The following is a 25,226-nucleotide window of genomic DNA, read 5'->3' as shown; positions in this document are numbered from 1 at the left end:
ACTGGGAAATGCAGGCGCAGTGGCTGCAGATCCAGCCTGGGTTCCTGACTCAGCCCACTCTGCTCTCCTCTGCATCACCCTAAAGGCTAGGGAAGCTGCTGTCCCTGGACTAAAGTGTGAGCAAGGTCATCTCCTTCCTCTGCCCCCTGCTCAGCATGTCCAGTGTAGCAGAGGGTCAGGGGCCAGCAAAGCAGAGGGTTACGAATGGTCTGGCTTCAGGGCCAGCTCTGCCACTCACTAGCACCGTGACCTCGGGCCAGTTAACCTCTCTGGGCCATGACCTTGAGCCAGTTGTTTAACCTCTCTGGGCCTTAATTTTCTCTTGCATTTAGGGATGATTCTCATACCCTAGAGTACTTATGAGAATTAAATAAGCTAGTACTTAGATAGAAAATATTTAGCCCATATTACTTGCTCTGTAAATGTTAGCTATTAATAAAATTCATCCCTCCCTGGGCCCTCCTGGATCATCCTAACTCTGGGGTCATCCCTGAGATTTGGCTTTGGCCTTGAGATATCTAACTCATCTGGAAGGGCAAGTGGGAAGCCAAGTGCTGGCCTTGATAGTTAGGGCAGCAGTGGATGAAACCAGGCTAGGTCTGAAGGCCTGGGAGTGAGCAGTAGGATGGGGCAGACAGAAAGGAAAAGGTGGCTGTTTTTGAAGCATTTGCCCAGTTGCCAAGGACAACTTTGCCCAAGCCTAGAACAGCTGAGCTGCCAGCTTTTGGCATAGGAACCCAGGATGGCGGAGAAATGGGACAGGAAGAGGGCCACACACTCTCTCATCAGATAAGATATGCAGCTAGGAGGGGACCTGAAACCCTGACTCACCAACTAGTATTCACATCATCTCCCACTGCCCCTCCTTGGCCCACAAAGCAAGGCTGACATTTGTTTTTTATGCACAGGAAGGACAGAAACAACCACCACCTACCAGCTGCAGTCTGAGGGATAGTGGATGGACCTTTCCATCTTCACATCTCTCCTCTTGCCTGCCCCAGAACAGAGAGGCTGGAAGTAGGAGTGTAGGGACTGTGCAGTCTGGGCCTCTCACCACAGCCTTACAAATAAGCTAAGGAGGAGGATGGCAGCGCTGGCTAATTAAGCAGTCATATTTCTCAAGCATTGTGCAAATGGATTTATGTGAATTATCTTACTTCCCCTTTGCAATAATCCTGTGAGGCAATACTGTTATACCCATTTTCCAGATATGGGAACTGAGGCTGAGAGAGATGAAGTCACTGCCCCTGGTCACACAGCTAGCAAAGGTGGGTCTGGGATTAAGTCCAGTCAGTGGCTTCAGAGAGCCTGATCCTTCCCATTGCCCCAAACAGCCTTTGTCCTATGCTGTGAAAGTGATGTCTAAACAGATGAGTTCCTTGATGCCCCCGCTACGCCCTGCTGGGCTGGTGGCCCTGCTGTGTTTTCTGTTGGCATCCTAGAGTTTCTAGCTTCATTCTTTCCAGTGCTGATGCTTTTGTCTCCAGTAAGCCAAAATCTGGATTTTCTGCCTGTCTTCTTCACACCCAAGAGCTAGTTCTCCCTCCAGAAAGAAGTATGGTCCACGGAGGGTGAAGGGATGCAGAGAAAAAGCTTGGTGCTGCTCTAGGTTTCCACGGCAACAGCCTCCCTCATTACTGCCTCTGCTTGCTGCCTGGGAAAGCTGGGGAGGGTGGTGAGGTGGGAGAGGGTGAGGATCTTGTCTCCTTTCTTTTCCTCCCTCACTGCCCTGCAGGTTAAGCAGCCAGGTTGAGCTGAAAGCCTGCACCTGACCAACCTGCTGGATAGAATTCCCCACCTCCTGCCCAACTCCAAGCTTAGTGTCTGGGGCCTTGTAACTAGGGATCCTCCCAGGCAGAAGGGCAACCTGGTCCAAGCCACCCGATCCAAGCCACCCAACAGCAGTCCTCTCCCTAACACCAAAGGCTGGGATGTGAGCTCCCTAGAGACGACCTCATGTTTGTACTTCTAGGGGAAATAGATACTCAATGAATTCTTGTTGAATGAACGAATGAATGAAACAATAGTGATCTATTCTGCACTGTAGCCACTGCCATTCATTTTCACTTCCTCAAAACATTATATTCAGCCTTCCCTCTGGGTCTTTGCCAATGCAGATGCCTCTGCCCACACTTCCCCATTGCAAAGGACTAACTCCTACACCCCTTTCACATCTCAGCTTGGAGGTTACTTTGTCAAAATTCAAAACTTTTACACTTCAAAAGACACCGTCAAGAAAATTAAAAGAAAAGCAATAGACCGAGAGAAACTATTTGCAAAGCAGAGCTCTGATAAAGGATGTGCATTTGAGCATAAAGATGACCAAAGGGGCTCTGAAGGAGGGTGCTGCCGGCAAGGGAGTTCCTGGGTCTGTAAGTGTTGTGGTCTCTCCACCGCATTTGTTCTTTTGCAGCAGCCCGGTAGCTGAGTGGAGCCTCCGGGCCTGACGTGGACCTTCACAGGAGAAGTGACTCAGGTGGGAAAAGTCTCCCCGGGCCTCTCCACCTGCAGGATTGCCTTCCTACACCTTCCCCCGCCCGCTTCCTTAGCGCGGGCTCCTCCCAGTGACCATCAGCAGAACTGCAGCCTCCTGCCTTAGCTGACCTAGAGCCTGAGGTAGCTCAGATGCCAGCTCCTTCCTCCAAGAGACCCTAGAAATGCCATTGGCTGCTACTCTGATGCTCTGGCAGAAGGCATGCCGTTAAAGTATACTGTGTTCTATGTAAACTATTATGAGTTTGCATCTGGCTAAACGTGCTAGTGAGTGAGTTAATTAGCACCTGGGGTAGAAACAAGAAAACTATGGGTGGCCTAGGCAGAGCTCGATGGAGCAGGAATTAGGGGAACTGAGAAAGACAGGCAAGAGACTCCCGGATCCTGCTAGATGCTAATCTAGAGGGTGGGAGTGAGAGGAGTTTTGTGCACCCCTTCCGTTTCCAGGACTACTCTCAGGCCCTCCATCACGGGTTCTGTGAGTGAGCACAAGCAGCCCAGACTCCCAGGCCACCTCCCGTCCCCTGCTTCGATCTCTTTACCTTCATTCCTTCTCCATCCCCATCTCTCAGCCCTCCCCAACTCCTGGAACCTTTCCATGGTGCCCCCTGGATCTCCATTCTTCATTTTGCAAATATTTATGTGATGCTCCCTGTGTTCCAGGCATTGTTCTACAAGATTAACACATCCTAACTCACTCCTCTTAAGAGCCCTGTGAAGTGGATACTAATGGCTGTTGCCATTTCCATTTTACAGAGGAGTAAAGTGAGGCATGGGGACTGTAAGTGCCTTGCTCAAGGTCACCCGATGAGTGATGAGCGAGCGTCGGAGCTGAGATTCACTGTCACGGAACCTATAATCCCCAGAAGCATCCCCAGCTCCTCGGTCTCCTCACCTTCCAACTGGGAGACTCCCTAGTCCAGCTTCCCTTTCCACCCTCTCAGAGAGTGGTTCCTGCTTCCCCCCTCAACAATACTGGCCTGGGGATGGAGACATGTCTTTCTTGTTCCCCTTGGCAACACTGAGACTCTTCCTCCCTGCTTTCTAGAGCCCCCTGTCTTGGACCCACAGGTGTCAACCTAGACATCTTGCTGCCCGTCTTTGTTAGTCATCGAGGAGTCCCCCAGGCCACTCTCCCCTTCCTCCCTCACTGTCTCCCCAGTGCTTTTCCTGTCTTCATTCTTGCTGATGTCAATGCCCACATCTCCACAAAGATGATCCTTCTGATACTCAGCTGCTCGCTCCCACGGTCATGTCCTAGACCCGATCACCACCAATAGATGGAATCTCTTTCATTTCAGCACCAAACATCCCACTTTCGGAGTGCCACTCCCTCTGCTCTACACCCACTAGTCGTCCACAATTCTTCTACCTCCCCTTGGAACTTCAGTACCTTTCCCTGGTCCTCACCCATCTTGCATCTTATTTCTCTCCTGGCTCAAATTCCACGGCAAATCATTACAATTATTCACCTACTACACCCTCAACCCTCTTGTCTTATGCTCATACTTGCTGGGGGAAACCACTACCCCAACTAAGTCTTCCACACCTGCAACCATACAGGTGAATCCAGCACAGCAAGTCTGGCTGCTCTCGTCAATTCAAGATCATGAGCCTCCACGAGCCCCATTGTTGCCTGGCAATCCTGTTCCATTTCCCTAATCCATCCTCTCTCCTTCCCCTAGACTTCTATTTCTACCTTTTTTCCTGTCCCCAAACATCCAACATCCGCCCACCACCACCTCACACTGTGCAGAGACCTCATTCCTTCTTTTACTGAGAAACTTGAAGCAAGGCTGGGCATGGGGGCTCGCACCTGTAATCCCAGCACTTTGGGAGGCCGAGGTGGGTGGGTCACCTGAGGTCAGGAGTTTGAGACCAGCCTGGCCAACATGGTGAAACCCCATTTCTCCTAAAAATACAAAATTTAGCCAAGTGTAGTGGTGGGCACCTGTAGTCTGAGCTACTCAGGAGGCTGAGGTAGCAGAATTGGGTTGAACGCTGGAGGCAGAGGTGCAGTGAGCCAAGATGGTGCCACTGCACTCCAGCCTAAGCGACAGAGTGAGACTCTGTCTCAAAAAAAAAAAAGAAAAGAAAAGAAAAGAAAAGAAAAAGAAACTAGAAGCAGTAAGGACAGAATACTCACTGGCTCCCGCCACCACCCTGGGACCAGCCAGCACCTGAGCATGTGTGCTGCCTTCCCTCCCACTCACCCAGCCAACAGCCTGACTCTCAGCAAACATCTCCACCGTGCACTAGTTCCCAACCCTCCCGCAGTCTCACTTTGCTCCAGCAGTTCCCTCCTCCTCCTACTTCTTCTACTGAATCATTCCCACCACTATACAATGTGTTATTTCTCCCGTCTTAACCACTTTCACCTCCAATTACTCTTCCAGAGAGCTGTTTTTGCCCACTGGCTCCAATTCCTCTCCTGTCATTCTCTCTGGAGCCTATTCCAGTCTGGCCACCTGCACATGGCTTAAACCATGGCTAATTTGGCTGGGCGCAGTGGCTCATGCCTCAAGTGAAAGAGAGAGAGAGAGAGAGGGAGAGAGGGAGATAGAGAGAGAGAGAGGAAGGAAGGTAGAAAAGAGAGGAAGGAAGGAAGGAAGGAAGGAAGGGAGGAAGGGACGGAGGGAGGGAGGGAGGGAGGGAGGGAGAGAGGAAGGGAGACCTTCCATGGCTCATTCACAGTTGTCATCTTTCTTGACCACATCAACACTGGTTCCTCCCTCCTCCTGGAAACGTTGTCTTCATTCAGCCCAGGACACCACCCTCTCCTGCTTCTCCTCCTCCCTCACTGGCTGCTCCTTCTCAGTCTCCTTCTCTGTTCCTCCTCCCCTGCCCTGTAGATATTGGTGCACCCCGAGGCTCCCACCTTGGATCTCTCCTCTCACTACACTCTCTTCTGTAATTCAGGGCTTTGCCTCGAAGAGTTGTCGCTATGCCGGTGGCTTTTGTCTCACATTTATGTCTCCAGTCTCTCTTCTGAACTGCAGACTAACCTATCCAAATCCCTGCTCCCTGTCTCCACTTAGCATGTTCCAAACTTAACTCCTGGTTGCACCCCTGCACCCACTCCCCCTCCACCTCCACTGTCCATTTCCATCCTGCACTTTCCGCCTCTCCCACTCCATAGCAGCAACTCTATCTTCCAGTGGCTCAGGCCAAAAACCTGAGAGTCATCCTCGACTCCTCTCAGTCTTTCACATCCCCTGTCTAATCTGTCAACAAATCTTTTTGGCTCCATATTCAGAATATTTCCAAAATCTGGGCACGTCTTCCACCTCCACTGCACCCATTCCAGTCCAGGCTACCATTGTCTCCTGCCTGGACCCTGGCTGAGCTCTCCACATCTACTTCTCCACTTGTTCACCCCTTCTTCCTGCTCTCCCACCTAGTCTCCATATGAGGATCAAAGAGATCTCGTTAAAGCCTGTAATCCCAGCACTTTGGGAGGCCAAGGCAGGAGAATCACTTGAGATCAGGAGTTTGAGACTAGCCTGGGCAACATAGTGAGACCCTTGTTTCCATAAAAAAATTTTAAGAATTAGCCTGGTGTGGTGGCATGCACCTGTAGTCCCAGCTACTCTTGAATATTGCTTGAGCCCAGGAATTGGAGGCTACAGTGAGCTACGATTGTGCCACCGTGACAGAGTGAGGCTCTGTCTCTCTCTTAAAAAAAAAAAAGTCATTTTAATTCACTCCATGGCTCACTCCCCATGCCCTTTGCCCTGCCCTGTGCAGCCCACTGGTCTGCTTGCTTCCTCAACTCTCTGGGCAAGCTCGAAGCCCAGGGACTCTACTCTGCTTAAAGTGCTCTTTCCCCCACAGATGCATGATTCACTCCCTCAAGTCCTTGCTCAGATGTCATTCTCTCAGCGAGGCCTTCCCTAATCACCCCTTTACAATTCTAACCTCACCCTCATCCCTCCACTTTGTCTCCCCAGTGGAATCCCACAAGGGAGGGATTTTTATTTATCTTGTTCACTGGTGCATTTGTCTAGCATAAAGCAGTTGCTCACCAAATATTCAAATGCATCAATGAATGGATGAATGAGTCTACTTTTCTTGAATGGAAGTGAAGGGTTTCCAGGTAGAGGTGAGGTCTGAGGGCAAAATGAATGATCTTTTGAGAGAACGACCACCTTGCAGATAAGATCCAGTAGCTACCGGACACCTCCCATTTTCACCTGTCCTTCCCACTCTTATCCATGCCTGAGGAACGTGATGCCAGGGACGGCAGGCTCTGCACTGGTGTCTCACCAAAGTGTTCAGGCTCATGGAGTTGGCTCAGGTCCCTGGGCAGGTGCTGGTCTCCCTAGTTCAAACGCCTGGAAGACAGAGACCTTTCTAAGCCAGGCATAGAAATAAACTCCACATATTTCCAGTTATTTGTGGGAGCAAAAAAATTAAAACAATTGAACTCATGGAGATAGAGAGTAGAAGGATGGTTACCAGAGGCTTAGAAGGATATGAGTGTGGTGGGGAGTAGGGATGCTTAATATGTACAAAAAACAGAATGAATAAGACCTAGTATTTACTAGCACAACAGGGTGACTATAGTCAAAAATAATTTAATTATACACCTTAAAACAACTGAAAGAGTATAATTGGATTGTTTGTAACCCAAAGGATAAATGCTCGAAAGGATGGATATCTCATTTATCCTGATGTGCTTATAGGTCATTGCATGCCTGTATCAAAACATCTCAGGTACTCCATAAATATATACACCTACTATGTACCCACAGAAGTTAAAAAAAAAACAAAAAAACAGGGGTTTCTTGAGTCACTGCACGTGCCAGGCACTGCATTCCCTAGGAGCTATGGCCCTTACCATGGCTGGATGGTGACTGGATCAGAGATTGCTGAATGCAGAGACGGTTGTCAGTGAGCCCTGTCTGCACGGGCGTTCCGTGAACACAGCAGTTTTGACTTCCAACCTGAACATTTCCACACTGGGGTCTGACTCATCTTTGTGAAATTTGTTCATTTATATGCAAGAAAAACTTCCCAAGGTAGAACTGGTAAAATGCACATTTGGATGTGCATTTTACAACTCTTGTTCCAGGGATCCAGTGGTACAAAATAAAAACTCTCCCAGGAAACTGGAGCCAGTTTGTCATCCCAGCCTTGGGTTTGAGGCAGCTGTTCTCTTGCAGGACAGGGCTGTGTGCCATCTCGTGAGCTGACCCTCCTGTCTTGGGTCTGAAGTGGCCTAGCCTGGCCGAGGCACTCGGTGCCCATCCCACAACTCCCCATCAGGCTTCTGTGTGTTGCAAAATGCAAAGGAGTCTTTGCGTCTGACCTGGATGCCCTCTGTTCCCCAGGGACCCTCCCAGGATGTCTGCCTCACCGGACGACCTGAGTACAGGGGGAAGGTTACAGAACATGACAGTGGATGAATGCTTCCAGTCTCGGAACACCGTCCTCCAGGGGCAGCCCTTTGGGGGTGTCCCCACCGTGCTGTGCCTCAACATCGCCCTGTGGGTGGTGAGTCCTGGGCACTGCAGGAGGCAGACAGTAAAGCCTCAGACAGGGTCGAACTTTCACAGGTGATGCAGTGGGGGACCCAGTTGTCCAAATGGACAACAACGACAGTGATACGAACTGCCTGAATGTCAGTCCTGCCCAGGGTGGCCCGGGTAGGTGGGCCTCAAAGAGGCAGGAGGAACAGGCAGAATTCCTGGGATTCTTTTCTGTGCATCATTGTCCAGAGGTCCACCTGGCCTCCTTCCCCTTTCTCATTGCTGAGGTCTTCAAGGCACATTCTGGTCCCATAGATCTGAAAATGCCACCAGCTCCATTCAATGAACTCTGAGCATCCACTCTGTGCCCGGAAGCTGCTGGGCACTGGCAACCTAGAGTTGAAAGGAATGGCCCCTACTCCAACAGAGCTGACCTTCTAGTGGAGGAGCTCCCTGGGGACCTCAGGGACAGGGTCTCCCCCAAGGGAATGCAGGGGGCCAGCCAAGGGGAAGGGATCCATGAACTCTCCCACCCTACATTGCTTTTCCTGGCCTGTAGCTCGTCCTTGTGGTTTACTCCTTCCTCCGGAAAGCTGCGTGGGACTATGGGCGCCTGGCTCTGCTGATACACAATGACAGGTGAGGAGGGGTTGAGATGGGTGAGCCGTTGCCCCCTTGGGGAGAACCTGCTGCCATGGCCAGGGCGCAGCTCTGCCCAGCGCCCGAGCTGCAGCAGGTGTCTTGCCAGCAGGTGGCCTCTGCCCCTGCTCTGCCCTCCCTGCAGGAAGGGGACTTGGAGGGCAGCCATCCCTGGGCACAAGGCCATGTTTTTCTCTGGTCTTAGACTTTCTGGATCACGTGGCTGGACTCCCAGATGCCTGGTGTACCTGGCACAGGGGCAGTTGCTGTCTGTGCCCAGAGGTGTGTGCTCAGCAAAGGAGCTGAGGAGTGCCTGCCCGTGGCAGAGCAGAGGGCAGCCCTCAGCCAGGAGAGGGAGCAGGGCAGGCAGCTGAGACCTCTTCTCTCCTTTCTTACCTCCCTCCCCCTTCCCTGGCTGGCAGCCTGACCTCGCTGATCTATGGGGAGCAGAGCGAGAAGACATCTCCCTCGGAGACTTCCTTGGAGATGGAACGCAGAGACAAGGTGAGTGCTGGGAGTGGTCTGGGCGGTGGGAGTCCCGGCACTGGGCAGGCGGGCGTGGCATGCACAGGAAGAAGCACGGCTTAGACCTTGGGGCTTTGCAATCAGCCAGCCTCAACCACTCCGGCAGTGTGACCTTGAGCAAATTCCTCAGCCTCCCCCAGACTCAGTTTCCCCACCTGAAAGATGGAGATATTGACCCTACCTACTACTAGGGTGCCAAGTAAGTGTTAACTAATTAATATATCTTAGAGAGATTTTTAACATTAATTTGTCTTCTCTGCTCAAGTCTCCAACCCTTCTCACAGTCCCGTCCTGCCCATGTCCCTGCCTCTGACTCTGAGTCAAGGCCTCACCTCCCATTTCACATAGAAGATTCTAGTCATCCGGGATTCCCTCAGCCTCAGGCTTCCCAGCCCCGTTTAGTGGAATGCAGTCTGCTGCTTCCTCCTGTTCCCTGGCGAAGGCCAGCCCTCCACCCGACTCATGCATTCCTTCAGCCACTTGCTGGGAAGCACCTGCTGTGTGTCAGCCACTGGTCTGGGAGCTGGGAACCAAGTCCTGCCTCATGATGCTGTCTTCCCCGGGCAGAGGAGATGACCAGACAGAGGCACGGTGGAGAACAAGGGGGAGCTGCGGCACAGGGCGGGAGGCCAGAGATGGTCTTGGGCAGCGGTGACATTTCAGCCGGGCCCTGAATACTTTGAGAGGGAGCCCTGAGAACGTCCTCCCTCCCCACCCCCACACACAGCTGAACTCCTGACAGTGGCCCATGCTGCTGTCACCACTTCCTCACCTCTCACTTATACCCAGCCTCCCACTCACGCCCCGCCTCCCACTCACGCCCCGCCTCCCACTCACGCCCCGCCTCCCACTTACGCCTCCCCTCCCACTCTCACCTCCCCTCCCACTCTCGTCTCCCCTCCCAGTCATGCCCCCCTCACTCTCGCCTCCCCTCTCACCCACGCCTCCCCTCCCTCTCACGCCTCCTCTCCCACTCACGCCCCGCCACCCACTCACGCCTCCTCTCCCACTCACGCCTCCCCTCCCACTCACGCCTCCCCTCCCACTCATGCCTCCCTCCCACTCGGCCTCCTCTCCCACTCACTCCCCACCCACTCATGCCTCCCTCTCATCACACCCCGCCTCCCACTCACACCTCCCCTCCCTCTCACACCTCCGCTCCCTCTCATGCCCCGCCTCCCACTCACGCCCCGCCACCCACTCACACCTCCTCTCCCACTCATGCCCCGCCTCTTACTCATGCCCCGCCACCCACTCATGCCTCCTCTCCCATTCACACCTCTCCTCCCACTCACGCCTCCCCTCCCACTCATGCCTCTCCTCCCACTCACGCCCCGCCTCCCACTCATGCCTCCCCTCCCACTCACGCCCCGCCTCCCACTCACGCTTCTCTCTCATTCACACCCCGCCTCCCACTCATGCCTCCCGTCCCACTCACGCCTCCCTCCCCCTCTCGCCTCCCAATCACACTTCACCTCCCACTCATGCCCCCTCCCACTCAACGCCTTCCCTCCCACTCATGCCTCCCACTCATGCCTCACCTCCCACTCACGCCTCACCTCCCACTCACACCTCCCCTCCCACTCACCTCCCACTCACACCTCCCCTCCCACTCATGCCTTCCACTCACGCCTCCCCTCCCACTCTCACCTCCCCTCCCACTTTCGCCTCCCCCCCATGCCTTCCCTCCCCCTCTCGCCTCTCACTCACACCTCCCCTCCCACTCATGCACCCGTCCCACTCATGCCTGCCTCCCACTCACTCGTTGCCTCCCACTCGCTCCTCCCACTGTCACCTCCCCTCCCTCTCACACCTCCCCTCCCACCCATGCCTCCCCTCCCACCCATGCCTCCCCTCCCACTCACGCCTCAAACTCCTCAAATGTGAGCTCCCATCCATCACTCCACCCAGACAACCCTGAAGGTCAGCAGTGGTTCCCCCCGCCACTAAATCCAATGGACTTTTCTCAGTTCACATCTTGCCTGCGTTCTCCGAAACATCCGACCCTGTAGACCGTCTTTCTCTCTTGCACAGGTGCTCTCCGTTGCATAGGTGACGTCACATTCTTTGGGATTTCCTTCTGCCTCTCTGTCTGCTCCTCCTTGTCTCCTTCGCAGGCTTCTCCTCCACACCAGGAGTCCCCCCAACCAGCTGATCCCATACCCTTCCCCTTGCCCTGACTCCTGGGCAATGACGCCCACACTGACAACTTCCTTTGCCATCTCTACACATAAACTTTTAAATTCCTGTCTCCAGCTAATCCTCTCACTGGGCCCCAGCCTGATTATTCAATACCTTTCAAAATACCTCCATATGGATATTGTAGTCATTTGGGGTACCATTTGTCCAAAACATTTCATGGTATCCCACCACACACCCACCTGTTCCTGTGACCTTGGTCTCAGACCTCCCACCATCCTCCCCAGGGCCTCCTCTCCCTCTTACCCAGGCCCCCAAGCATGGCCAATGTGTCTCCACGTTGTGTTGCTTTGACCTTCCCAGCTTTCTTTCTCTCCATCCCTCCTACCATCCCCTGGTCCAGGCCTCCAACAGCCTCTTGCCTGGACAACTGCAGTAGCTCTAACTGATCCCTTTAGATCCACACTCTAGGGCCCTTATCCATTTTCCACCTGCATCCAGAAAGGTTCCCCTGCCTGGGGACATATATTCTGCTGCAGAGACCTTCACTGTCTTCCTAGGGCCCGTGGAATCAATTGCAGATGTTGTGCCGTGGCCTGGTAGTTTGGTCCATCCTCCCTTACTCCTCCCGACTCCCCTATCCCCGCCACATGGGGTCCACCTTTTAGCTTCTCAACAGGGCCACCTGCTTCCCTCCACCAGCCCTTTCCCAGGCTCTTCCCTCTCCCCGTTCCCCAGTGGCCTTTCTCTGAGTCACTCACTTTTTGTTGAGATTTCAGCTTAAGCATACTTCCTCAGGGAGCCCTGACCACCCCTCCTGGGTCCAGATCTCTTGTATATAGCCACAGAAGATGCATTCCTTTTCTTTAACATTTTTAACCCTGTCTGTAATGATCCGTCATCTGCAAGATCAGTCTAGTGTGTCTGCTTTCCGCAGGCCCTGAACTTGGATTTGCTCACCACTACACCCCACATCCAGTCCAGCCTGCCATGTAGTTAGCATCTGATGCAGATTTGTCAGCTGTGCTAAGTAAGCAGAGCCAAATTCCTTCCATTGTCATCCCTCGAGAGGCCGGGTCCTTCACTTGCTAGGATCTGCCCTCTCCAAAGTGCAGAGCCTCAGACAAGTGACTTCATTTCTTGGAGGCTTCCTGGATGGAAAAAGGGCAGCAACATCTACCTTGCAAGGGGCTCGCAGGTTCATTTTTAGAAACATCACTTTGATTTTTTTTCTTCTTACAATGACAAAAGTTTTATTTTTAAAAATCTAAGAAGATAAATCCTTATGGCAGCAATGAGGGGGACAAACTGAAGAGGGTGTAAATTAAATTAAATGGTGAACAGAGAGTTCAGTGGGGTGGCCCCCACAGTGTCCAGCCAGGATGGGGAGCCTTCAGCCAGGGCCAGGTGGTGTGGGTGAAGAAAATGGGTCTCACCATGGTTCCCTGAGCAAGTTGGGTCAGGTATTGTTACCCCCAGGTGGCGGGGGCTCAGATAGGTGAAGTGAACTGACAGCTGTCACTCTGTCACGTCAGCTGAGCTGGCTCCTGGGAACTGTGGCCCTGTATCTGCCTCTCATGTGGCTGTTCAGCTGCTGAGCTTTCTGAATGGTTTATGCCTTCGGAGTGACAACGTGTACTCAGGGGAGGGAGTGTGTATGTGTGTATGTGTGTGCACACACACGTGAGAGAGACAGAGAGAGAGAGAGAGAGAGATCCACACAGGATATTCATGGCCACGCTTCTACTCATGACCTCTGCCCTTTCCTGGATGACCCATCCTCTGTCTATTCTAGTATACACCTGTGCACCTATAGTGGAAGGGGCAGAAACACATTCCCAGGAAGATGTGTCCCCAGTGGTGCCTAATCATGAAGGACCATCAAGAAAGCTACTTGTTCCCTTAGTCAGTCGCACCCTGTTTGCCCAGCTGGGCCATGGAGACAGACTCTCCATGCAGGAGGGGTGGCTGGACCTCTCTTGGCCCAGCTCTGCCTTGCTAGTCACCCCTCCCTGGGGATGCTCCCCACTGCTGCTGCCACCACTGTGCTATTTCCCTTCCTTGCTCTGACTCACACCTGAACATTTATCCTTAAATTAGCTCCCCAGGACATAGCTGGAGGAATGTCCTGCCATGAACTCCCGCCGATTGGCCATTGTCACCATCAGCCAACCCAACACAGGGAAGGGGCCTTAGGAGGTGGGACTTATGCTGAGGGGAGCAAGGGACTTCTGTTTCTTTTGTGCCTTCTCAAAAGGAAGCAATGAGGACAGGCAAAAAAGAAACAGATGTCCTTTGCTCCCCTTGGCATAAGGCCCGCCTTCTAAGTCTCCTTCCCTGTGTCAAGTTGGCTGATAGTTGCTTTCTTTTGGGAAATACCTCTTCCCCAATCCATGTGGTCACAGAGGACTATCAATCAAGAGGTCTGCCTGGTTCACAGAAGTGTACATGACCCAGATGGGGCCAATCTAGAGCTGTAAACTGGTGCAAGATTTTGCTAAGTCCTCTGGGATACCAGAAGGAAGCAGGCACCAGGGTAACTTCACCAGATACCAGAGCTGGCAGCTTTTAGAGCTGCAGGCCCCAGCCCCCTCTCTTACACACCGTTCCAAAGACGACTCTCTCTCTAGTCCCCCACCAATCTCCCCATGGCTGAGGCCACCTTTCCCCACCACCCAGAAACTCCAGACAGCAAGACCCCAAGAGAAAGGCATCAACAGGACAGGACCCTCAGCACATGGCATCAAAGATGCCACCAAACCACCCCAGGTTTCATGATGTTTACTGAGGTGCAGGAATTCAGAGGGAAAGAGACCTTCTCCCTTGCAACACCCGTATCAATCCCTTTAAGGGATTTTTAAAAAAATTTTTAATAAGTGGGGTCTTGCTATGTTGCCCAGGCTGGACTCAAACTCCTGGGCTCAAATGATCCACCTGCCTCAGCCTCTTGAGCTGCTGAGATTACAAGTGTGAGCCTCCATGCCTGGCTTCCTTAAGGAAATTTTAATTGGCCCCAATTGGGTAAAGTTCCCATTGGCCAGTCAATCACTGGAGGCAAACTCCCACTTGGACAGAATAAGAGTAGGAGCCCACTGGACCACACACATCCAGGGAAGGGCATTTCCAGAAGGAATCATGAAGGACAGACAGAAAGCAACAGACGTTCACCCCAGAAGGAGTCACTTCTCTCCCTCCTGTTCAAGGGTCACCTTCTAAACCCCATTTCCTGTAACAGGAGGGCAGAGATGTCCACTCATTTCCAGGGAAGCATCTCTCTCCACAGTCACCACTGGTTCCCAACTGAGTTTTCAGACTCTTTTTCCCAGGAAGGAGGCCCCGGACACTGCCGCGGCTGCCTCAGATGACCCAGCCGCCTGGGTTCCCAGAGCTGGGCAGGGCAGGCCAGGGCATGGGTTTTCTCACAGTTTCTCTCCTTTCCCCCCAGGGATTCTGTTCCTGGTTCTTCAACAGCATAACAATGAAGTAAGTGCCCGGGCTCTGTGAGCTTGTGACCGTGTTGCCTTGGGGGTGGGGGGTGGAGGCTCCTGGAAGTTAGCAGCCCCCAGCCTGGGAAAACAGGGCCTGAGCTCTGTACCCTCCCCACCACCTTGACCCATTAGCAGTGAAGGATGCTTTCCTGGTTACAGTTGGTGAAGTGGGAACTGGGCACAGTCCACTGCCCCTGTTATCTCTGCCTCAGCCCTTAGGGAAGGACCACTTTTAGTAGCTGAATCATTACTTGCATGCCTATAGAAATGCTTCTGTGAACTCCACCCCAGGAAAAAGAAACCCTTCCTTTGTGCTATCTGCTTGATTTCTGTGAACATCATTCAACATATCATGTGTTCGCCCTGCTGTCCAAGCAAACACATCGGGCAGAAGGGCAGGCCTCTCTCGGCCTCAGTGCCTGCAGAGCAGAGGGGCAGCCCTTGCCCACCTCACCTTGTGGGTTTCTTGAATGCCAGACCCCACTTTGCAAGCAAGCAGCCCCCAAGTCACCTGTTTTCTCCTGCAAGCCAACCTCAAGTTACCTGTTTTCTCCTGATTCCCTAACACCAGCCAGATGCTTCAGCAGAGCAGACACTTACCAGAACTCTATGTTCCCACTGTGTAGGCATACATGCGGGCACACTCATACATACACGCACACACACGTACACCTGTGCACACAGCTCTGCCTCCACCTCAGACCCCACACACTCATGGGCTCTCCCTCAATGTGCTCCATCTGTCCTGTCCTGCCCATCCTTTAAACCCCTCCACCCCACCCCTACCAAAAGACTCCTATCACAGAGGCCCCTCTGTCAGGGACCCAGCATCTGGGAAAGCAGGAAGGCAGGGCATCGCACCGTGCATCCAGCACCCCTTGAGAGCAGTGTCATAGAAGACAGCTTAATGCGTTTACTGAGGAGCAATAAGTCAAGCAGGGTCCCCGTGCACAAACCCACACGGTCTGGTTGGAGAAACAAAGGTGAACAAGACTCCCTTCGTAGCATTCAGAATGGGAGGGTTATAATTGCTGTGCAGACGGCATCTGGGGAAGAGAGAAATGAATTCCAACTGGAAAAGTATAGTTTTGAGCCGGGCATTGGAGGACAGGAAGAGTTTCGACAGGTGTGATGTGGGATGTGGAGGGCACATCAGAAGTAAAGGACTGTGTGAGCCAGTTTGTTGCAGAGATGAGTAGGGTGTGCCCAGACATGGTAAATCTGGTGTGACTAGAAGGAAAGTTTCATGGTAAGTGTGGTGGGGGAGGGTAAAAGATTGGGCTGGAAGGATCAGTTGGGTTTTTTTTTTTTTTTTTTTTTTTGAGACAGAATATCTCTCTGTCACCAGGGTGGTGTGCAGTGGCACAATCTCAGCTCACTCCAACCTCCACCTCCTGGGTTCAAGCAATTCTCCTGCCTCAGCCTCCCGAGTAGCTGGGATTACAGGCACGTGCCACCATGTCCTGCTAATTTTTGTATTTTTAGTAGAGACGGGGTTTCACCATGTTGGCCAGGCTGGCCTCGAACTCCTGACCTGAGGTGATCCACCTGCCTCAGTCTCTCAAAGTGCTGGGATTACAGGCATGAGCCACCACATTGGGCCTCAGCTGGGACCTTGACTGGCATACTGAGAATCTTGGGCTTTCATCTAGAGACAGTAGAGAGCCAATTAGTATTTTTAAGCTGGAAACTCAGAACAATATATGTGTGTAGGCAGAAGTATGGAGAGTGAATGGCATTAGAGAAAGTCCAAAGTCAAGGTGAGCAGTTAAGGAGGCTATTCCAATGGTGGAGGTGGGAGGTGCTGGTGACCTGAACCGGGGCAGTGACTAGAGAAACAATGGGAGGGGAAGATGGGAGGGAGATCATAAGGCTGCAGTCAGTAGGTTGTGGCCTAGTTAAGAAAGAGGGAGAAATTGAGGTCTGGTTTCTGGGGAGGGTAGTAATGCCATTAGGTGGGAGAGGAAACACAAAACGATGAGATGTAGTCAGGGCAAGTAGGCAGGCTGACAAAGGAGCTGTTGAAAAAACAAGATTGAAGCCTAGGAGAAAGGTCAGAGTTAGAGATTTCAACTTGGCAGATGGTGCATGGAGGCTGTGGAAGTCATGGGAGCTGATGGGTCGTCCAAGGATGTAAGACCAGAAGCGGCCCAAGGGAGCTCCTCATTGAGGCAGGAGGAAGAGGCATCCTCTGGGCTGGACTCACTGAAGCCAGGCCAGGACAAGGCTTCCCTCTAGGGTGGGGTGGCCCAGCAACCTCTAGTGCTACAGAGGTGGAGTAGAATGGGGGCTGCGGAAAGGACGTTGACTTTGGTGAGTCGGGTCTCTGCTGGGAGGGCAGGCCTAGGATAGGATGTCCAAGACACAGAGGCAGAGAAGGAAGATCACCTTTTTCCAGAGGTGCATGGGAGGAAGGAAGTGAAGCTATTGGAAGGAACTGGAGGGAAAACAGGTCGGAACAGATCAGAGAGTGGATCCTTGAGGAGCTGTTTTATTACGGAGGAACCAACAAGCACTTGAGCCTGGTTGTAGTTTATGGAGAAGAGGTGTGGGTGGACGCAGGTAGACGCAGAGAGAGGAGGATGCCGAAGATGAGAGAGCAGGCAGTGGATCCAGCACATCTTCAGAAAGAGGTGGAAGGAAGGGAAGCAATGAGAGCAGAGACAGAGAATTAATTGTGAGTAGGAAGAAGGGCGATTGGCTGGAAGATCAGGGTGGGGCACTTACAAGAAAGATGGAGAAAGGAAACAGGCCTAGTGGTGGAGGCAGGAATTCCTGGCCCAGGAAGAGAATTCTAGTGCTCTCAGTGCCATCCAGTCCTGTCCAGCCCTCTGCTCTCTCCACCTGATTGGAGGCTCCTGGACCTCACTCCGCCTCAGGCAGTGCAAGAGGACCTTCCCCTGCTCTCCAGAAGTTCTCATCCATTCCACTCCTGGCATTTCATTCTCAAGTCCAGAGAGGGAAACGTTTAGCTGCTCAAAGTTAAAAAATCAAGAGCTCTAAATAATTCCTCAAATGGGAACATTGAAAACCTTGAAGGTGTGCTTTTTGTAGTATTGTTTAAAAATAAATCTTTTTTTTTTTTTTTTTAAGACAGAGTCTCACTCTGTCACCCAGGCTGGAAGGTAGTGGTACGATCTCAGCTCACTGCAACCTCCGCCTCCCAGGTTCAAGCAATTTTCCTGCCTTAGCCTCCCAAGTAGCTGGGATTACAGGGCACCCGCCACCATGCCTGGCTAATTTTTGTTTTTCTTTTTTTTTTTTTTTGAGATGGAGTCTTGCTCTGTCGCCCAGGCTGGAGTGCAGTGGCACAATCTTGGCTCACTTCAAGCTCCGCCTCCCGGGTTCACGCCATTCTCCTGCCGCAGCCTCTCAGAGCAGCCTCTCCTGTAGCTGGGACTACAGGCGTGAGCCACCACGCCTGGCTAATTTTTTTGTATTTTTTAGTAGAGACGGGCTTTCACCACGTTGGCCAGGCTGGTCTTGAACTCCTGACCTCAAGTGATCTGCCCATCTTGGCCTCCCAAAGTGCTGGGATTACAGGCATGAGCCACTGCACCCGGCCTTAAAAATAAATCTGAATCCCAGGCTGGATGCTAGTTTCGCATACAACCTACAATCCTGACAAGGGGGCAGGGGTGGGTAAACCATGGTGTGTCCACCAGTGGAGTGGGGAAGCCTGCATGGTGCTGAGCATGAACCGGTGCACCGTCAACAGAGGCCACTGTCACCGTTACGTAAAACCATCGGAAAAGGCTTGACATTAAATGCCAAGCAAAAGAGCAGTGCATCAAATGCTTTTTATAACTATAATCACCAAGTAAAACGAGCACAACAAGAAAATAAAGAAGGTTGGGCACGGTGGCTCACACCTGTAATCCCAGCACTTTGGGAGGCCAAAGCGGGCAGATCATTTGAGATCAGGAGTTTGAGACCAACCTGGCCAACGTGGTGAAACTCCGTTTCTACTAAAAATACAAAAATTTAGCTGGGTACACACCTGTAATCCCAGCTATTTGGGAGGATGAGGCAGGAGAATTGCTTGAATCTGGGAGACAGAGGTTGCAGTGAGCCAAGATCATGTCACGCACTCCAGCCTGAGCTATAGAGTGAGACTCTGTCTCAAAACAAACAAATAAACAGAAATTAACTCCAAATGCTTTTTATTATTATCATTATTATTATTTTGAGACAGGGTCTTGCTCTGTTCCCCAGGTCACCCAGGCTGGAGTGCGGTGGCATGATATTGGCTCACTGTAGCCTCAACCTCCCAGGCTCAAGCGATCCTCCTACCTCAGCCTCCAGAGTAGCTGGGACTACAGGCACATGCTACCACACCCAGCTAATTTATATATATATATATTTGTTTTTTTTTTTTTTTTTTTGTAGAGATGGGGTTTCACCATGTTGCCCAGGCTGGTCCCGAACTGCTGGGCTCAAGCAATCCACCTGTCTCTGCCTCCCAAAGTACCAGGATTACAGGCGCAATCCACCATGCCCAGCCCCAAATGCTTTTTAGTCATTGTCTTAGGTTCAATGAGATTGTAGATGAATTATTTACTTCTCTTTCGTATTTTCCAAAGTTTCTATGAGCATTTGTTGCTTTTAAATTGTTTAAATTGAAGTATAACATGCACATGGAAAAGTACACACCAAAAAATGTACAGCTTGGCCCGGCGCGGTGGCTCACGCCTGTAATCCCAGCACTTTGGGAGGCCAAGGCAGGCAGATCCCCTGAGGTCAAGAGATCAAGATCATCCTGGTCAACATGGTGAAACCCCGTCTCTACTAAAAATACAAAAAATTAGCTGGATGTGGTGGCGCACACCTATAGTCCCAGCTACTTGGGAGGCTGAGGCAGGAGAATCGCTTGAACCTGGGAGGAGGAGGTTGCAATGAGCCAAGATCGCGCCACTGCACTCCAGCCTGGCAACAGAGCAAGACTCTGTCTCAAAAAAAAAAAAAAAAAAAAAAAATGTACAGCTCAGTCATCACAAAGCTAAGGCTGTGCCACCACCATCCTGATCCACAACTAGAACATTGCCAATACCCAGCAGCTCTCTTCCTGCCCCTAAACCTTCATCTCCATCCCATTCTAACTCTATAGCTCAGTATTGCCTATAGTTGAACTTTATGTTTGAAACCACACAGTATGTGTTGTTTGTGCCTGGTAACTTTTACTCAGCATTGTGTTTGTGAGGTTCAGCTATGGGTCATTCATTTTTATTGCTGTATAACAGAGGTCCCCAACCTCCAGGCCACTGACCGATACCTGTTAGGAACCTGGCTGCACAGCAGGAGGTGAGCGAGCATTACACCTGAGCTCCGCCTCCTGTCAGATCAGCAGCGGCATGAGATTCTCATACAAGCACAAATCCTATTGTGAACTACACATATGAGGGGTCTAGGTTGCGTGCTCCTTAGGAGACTCTAACTAATGCCTGATGATCTGAGGTAGAACAGTTTCATCCCAAAATTATCTGCCCCCCGCTCCCCCACCACCCCATACCTAGGTCTATGGAAAAAATTGTCTTCCACAAAACTGGTCCCTGGTGCCAAAAAGGTTGGGGACCACTGCTGTCTAGTATTTCATGATTTATATATCACAGTTCTTGTGTCCATTTCACCTTGATAGATATGTAAGTTGTTTGCAGTTTGAGGATGTTACAAGTAATGCATCTATGAAATTTTTATACATGTGTCTGGGTACACATGTCATGCATTTCTATTGGGTATAAACCTAGGAGTGGAACTGCTGGGTCATAGAATGTGCATGTATTCCATTTCAGTAGATAATAGCAACTGTTCTCCAGTGTAACTGGGCCAGTGCATACACCCATGAGAGCAGGAGAACTCCCAATGCCCCACACTCTCACCAACACTTAGTGTTGTCCAACTTTCCAACTTTGGCAAATCTGGCAGTGTGGCGTGATAGCTCATTATCTCGTCATGGGTTTCAGGTGTTCCTTTTTTCCTAATAGAGTGCCTCAATACCATGAGTGCTTTGTCTGGTGTCTGCACCATAGCAACCACTGCAAATGTTTGAAGAAGTAATAAAAGGATGAATGAATGCTCTATTTCAAGAGTGTTTCTGGATTCCTGAGTGTGTATCTGTAACAGAGCCCCTATCTTTGATATGTCTGTGAAATTCAGTTAAAGTATACTTCAGGGATAACCGAGGCTTTGAGATATAGGGCAATTTCAAAATTGCCTTATATATAAGATATAGAGATATTTCAAAAAAAATAAAACTTGGGGAGGGGGTGATCATTTTCTGCCCTTCCCTCCACCTCCCCACAACAAGTGGTGGCCATGCCGGCTCCTGAGGCGTGTCCTTGTCTGTGTGTCTCTTCCAGGGATGAGGATCTGATTAACAAGTGTGGGGACGACGCGCGCATCTACATCGTGTTCCAGTACCACCTCATCATCTTTGTGCTCATCATCTGTATCCCCTCCCTGGGCATCATTTTGCCTATCAACTATACTGGATCTGTTCTGGGTAGGCAGAGCTCAGCGGGCCCTGGGGCAGCAGCTGGACCTGAGAGGCGGCCAGGCAAGCTAGTCAGGGCTGGGGTTGAGGGTCTAGACATCTATTTTAATCCTGCCTCTGAGAGTTTGTTGCTGTGTGAACTTGAACAAGCCATGCTTTGCTTCTCTCATGTGGAGCCTGGAGACGATTCCTCCTTTGTCACAGGTTTGGCCCAGGGCCTGACACACAGCAGGCATATAGTATTAATTCAGTTTGGAACTGAGTGTTCATTCATGGCCCCACTCTGGCTGGGTGTTCCTGGAGACCCTTTTGTGACATGTGACCTACTGCAAAGATCCCTGAACCCACTCTGTTGGACATAACACCATAGGTGCAGAATTTGTCTCGTAGGACCTCTACTCCCACTCATTGGAACTGGGTAAGCCCTTTGGACAGACCGGCATTGTGGGTGAGACCTTGGCTTCCAAAACAGAAAAATCATGGCTCCACAATGTTTGCCCACACCTGCTCCCCAGAAAATACCTTTGCCTAGCTAATATGTTATTTTACTTACTTACTTACTTATTTATTTATTTATTTATTTATTTATTTATTTATTTATGACAGAGTTTTGCTATTGTAGCCCAGGCTGGAGTGCAATGGCGCAATCTCAGCTCACTGCAACCTCTGCCTCCTGGATTCAAGTGATTCTTCTGCCTCAGCCTCCCGAGTAGCTGGGATTACAGGCACCCGCCCCCACGCCTGGCTAATTTTTGTATTTTTAGTAGAGATGGGTTTTCACCATGTTGGCCAGGCTGGTCTCAAACTCCTGACCTCCAGTGATCCGCCCACCTTGGCCTCCTAAAGTGCTGAGATTACAGGCATGAGCCACCACACCTGGCCGCTAACATGTGATTTAACCTTGTATATGGCAAATCAGTCTCCTGAGCTTCACTTTCCTCAACTGTCTTAGGGATTGGGAGATCACATGCCACATACCTATACAGTGCTTGACATACATAGTAGGTGCTCAGTGAATAGCAGCTAGTATTTCATTTAGAATCATGAAGCTGAACGGAGCTGTATGAAGACTGTACACCTGGGTGGTGCAGAATAGCACCGTACATGCCCCAGGGGCAACCAGCTTTTTCCTGATTCCTCAGGTTTCTACCTGTTTATCCTTGGCCAGAGGTAGACCTTAATTAATTCAGTTTAGCACACTGAGTGTCCATGCCACCAAATGCCACTACTAGAGTAATATCTGAGTCTTGTCTCATCCTAAGAGCTGGTATGTTGGCAGTGATAATATCATGCAGGATTTTTAGACACATTTTATAAGGGGGTGTCTGAACTGTCAAACTAATGCACATAGCCAGAAGGATTTCCTCTGAATGAGACAGTGTTGCCTTTTCTGGACGTTGCCAGTGGTAATAGTGTTGCTAATTTCATCATTCTGCTCGTGGCTGGATGGCTGGTGCCTTCAACAAGCATTCACTGGGTGTGCATTATGTGCCAATTGTGCCCTGGAGATACCACACAAAGAAGTGTTCTTGCTTTCCTCCCGAGAAGCTTTCCTCCCCAGTCAGCAGTGCCAGGGAAAAGAGGCCTCTGATGTTTTTGTTAAAAGTTGGGGAGAAGCTCTGGGGAACCGGAAGGAAGAGGAGGTCAAAGGCAAGCATCTCCAGACCCCACGTATTCATCCAGGAACCTTGAATTCTGGCGCCGCCAGCAACTGAGGAGCCAGGCTCAAGGTCAGCAACTTCTTTCTCTTTCAGACTGGAGCAGTCACTTTGCTCGGACCACCATCGTCAATGTCTCCACAGAGTAGGTACCTGATCTTAACCTCCCATTCCATTGGGGGGGGTGTTGGTGTGGAGAGAAGGTCTAACATGTCAGTTTGTAACATAGGCACCATTTTGCTGATAAGAAAGGCCTGGTTTCCCTGGGAACCGGGTCCTGAGTGAGATGCCAGAAACTGCATCCTCTCGGTGGGGCAGGACTCTTGGTGTGAGATGAGGCCCTGGGTCCTCATCTGTCATGAGTGGAGCTGCCCAAACTGGCCAGTCATGAAGATGTGGAGAAATGGGTCCTATTTGCAGTATACCCAGATCCCAAGAGGCAGAGACCCTGTGCTGAAAGAGACTGAAGATTGTTTTCCTGCCCCCAGTAGGTTCCAGTCAGCCATCATACACCTGAGTGAATCATGGGCCTGACAGTCCCCCTCAGAGTCCCACAGCAGACTCATGCCCCACCTCTGCCATTAACTGGCCCCTAGATCTGAAGCAGTGCACCCCCAACACTGAGCTTCAGTCCTTATTCATGTCCATCATTGGGGAAGGGCTGGTGGACATGCTCTCTGAGCTCCATCCCCTCACGGGCCAAGAACCTGTGGGTTTCAACATCAGCCGACCTGACTCCTGGCCATATCAATTTGCCCCGAGCCAAATGTGGCCCCGTTGGTCCATGCCATGGCCCAGGCGTCTAGGCCAGCTTGGCTGACTCCTGACAAAGCTGCAGAAGCAGTTCCAGCAAGTGTGAGTGGGGTTCACACACCCCTGCCCCACCTCGCCTACCCCAACCCCTATCCCTCTGCTCCTGCTCTCCTGCGATACACCTTGGAGCAGACTGGTTTAACCCAAACTCTGAAATCAGCGGAAAGGGGCTATGGCATCCTCTCACATCTGCTTTCACCATATCCTCCCCTGGGGATGCCAACCAGAGCAGGGATATCGGCTCCTTCCCGAGGCCCATTGCTGGCCCAAGGTACCTACATCTTCCCAACAAAAAGTGAATTCTAGTAGAACAGCAAAAAGCCATCAATCTCCATGAATGTATCCTGGCAGAGAGCTGGAGCATTCTGTAGAGACCATGTAGCCTTGCCCCTCTGTGGAAACTGAGGGTGGAGCAGCATGGTGGATCCACCGTCATAGCAGATGGCAATGGCGTGTGAGGTGCCAGGCACCAGGGGTATTTTGAAACAAGGTGACCTTTCTCACCTCTAACCATGTAGAATAAGGTGGGCCCTATTTCTGAGTAGCATTCCTAGCCAGGTGCTTTGGGATGGCATCATGTGAGTTGAAAGCAGGAATGGCAAACATGGTCCAAGTGCCATGACTCTCCTACCCCAGGGGCAGTGCTGCAAACCGTCTGGCCCTCCTCCCCCAAGGCCTGCAGGTAACCCAGGTTCTTCCTCACTTGGTCTGCTGTGCAACCATGGGGGCCTGAGCCACAGCAGCTGGCAGGATGGCATAGCAGTGATGAATCTAAGAACTTCAGCAGCTCTGGGCTCACCTCCCAGCGCACCATTGCTACAGTGACCTTGGGAGGATCACCAACCCTCTCTCACCCTCATTTCCCTATGAGTGAAGTGAAGATAACCACATGCGTGGCTATGTGTGTGGTTGAGTCTAGTGAGAAAATGCACACCATGCACTAAGTCCCACCTGGATCTGGCTCAGAGTAAACACTCAATAAATGTCCCCCCCATGAGCTGGAGCAAGACCCCTTCTCACCACTGATGCCCCTTCCAAGGCACCTGAGTGTCTGGACTCCAAGAAGGTGTTCCTGGAAAGACTGCATGTGGGCTGGGAGAGGGGGGTCCAGGGAGATTGTGATCGGTGGGAGGGGAGGGTCTGAGAAGACTGCAGTGGATGGGGAGATATTTGGGGAGACTGTGGTAGGTGAGAGGGGAGGATCCAGGGAGACTGTGATGGGTGGGAGGGAGACCTGGGAGACTGTGATGGGTGAGGGGAGGTGTCCAGGGAGCCTGAGATGGGTGGGGGTGTCCTAGGAGACTGTGACTGGTGGGACAGATCCAAGGAGACTGTGACCATGACCGTTGGGGGGTCCAGGGAGACTGCAATGGGTGGGGGGATCTGGGGAGACTGTGATGGGTGAGAGGGAACAGGGAGCCCTAGAAGACTGTGATGGGTGGGGGAGGTGTCCAAGAGGACTGCGGGGGGTGGGGGTCTGGGGAGATGGTGATGGGTGGGGGGTCTGGGG

General features: G+C 51.6%; 1 protein-coding gene across 7 annotated transcripts in view; it reads left to right on the top strand.

The window, feature by feature from the left end:
- Positions 1-25,226, top strand: part of TMEM63C (transmembrane protein 63C) — a 150,936-nt gene that overhangs the window by 102,560 nt on the left and 23,150 nt on the right. For 5 of the 7 annotated variants that reach the window (XM_030804035.1, XM_030804034.1, XM_030804038.1 and 2 more), the window contains exons 3-9: positions 2,414-2,476; positions 7,827-7,989; positions 8,524-8,603; positions 9,026-9,107; positions 14,713-14,750; positions 21,112-21,254; positions 23,000-23,048. In XM_030804035.1, the coding sequence (XP_030659895.1) occupies positions 7,840-7,989; positions 8,524-8,603; positions 9,026-9,107; positions 14,713-14,750; positions 21,112-21,254; positions 23,000-23,048 (542 nt within the window). In that variant the 5' untranslated portion in view covers positions 2,414-2,476; positions 7,827-7,839. The remainder of the gene's footprint in view (positions 1-2,413; positions 2,477-7,826; positions 7,990-8,523; positions 8,604-9,025; positions 9,108-14,712; positions 14,751-21,111; positions 21,255-22,999; positions 23,049-25,226) is intronic. The other 2 variants (XM_030804036.1, XM_030804037.1) reach the window with 2 other exon arrangements.

This window comes from Nomascus leucogenys, chromosome 22a (assembly GCF_006542625.1).
Source record: "Nomascus leucogenys isolate Asia chromosome 22a, Asia_NLE_v1, whole genome shotgun sequence".
Classification (NCBI taxonomy): Eukaryota; Metazoa; Chordata; class Mammalia; order Primates; family Hylobatidae; genus Nomascus; species Nomascus leucogenys.
This window is presented reverse-complemented; position numbering and strand designations above follow the sequence as displayed.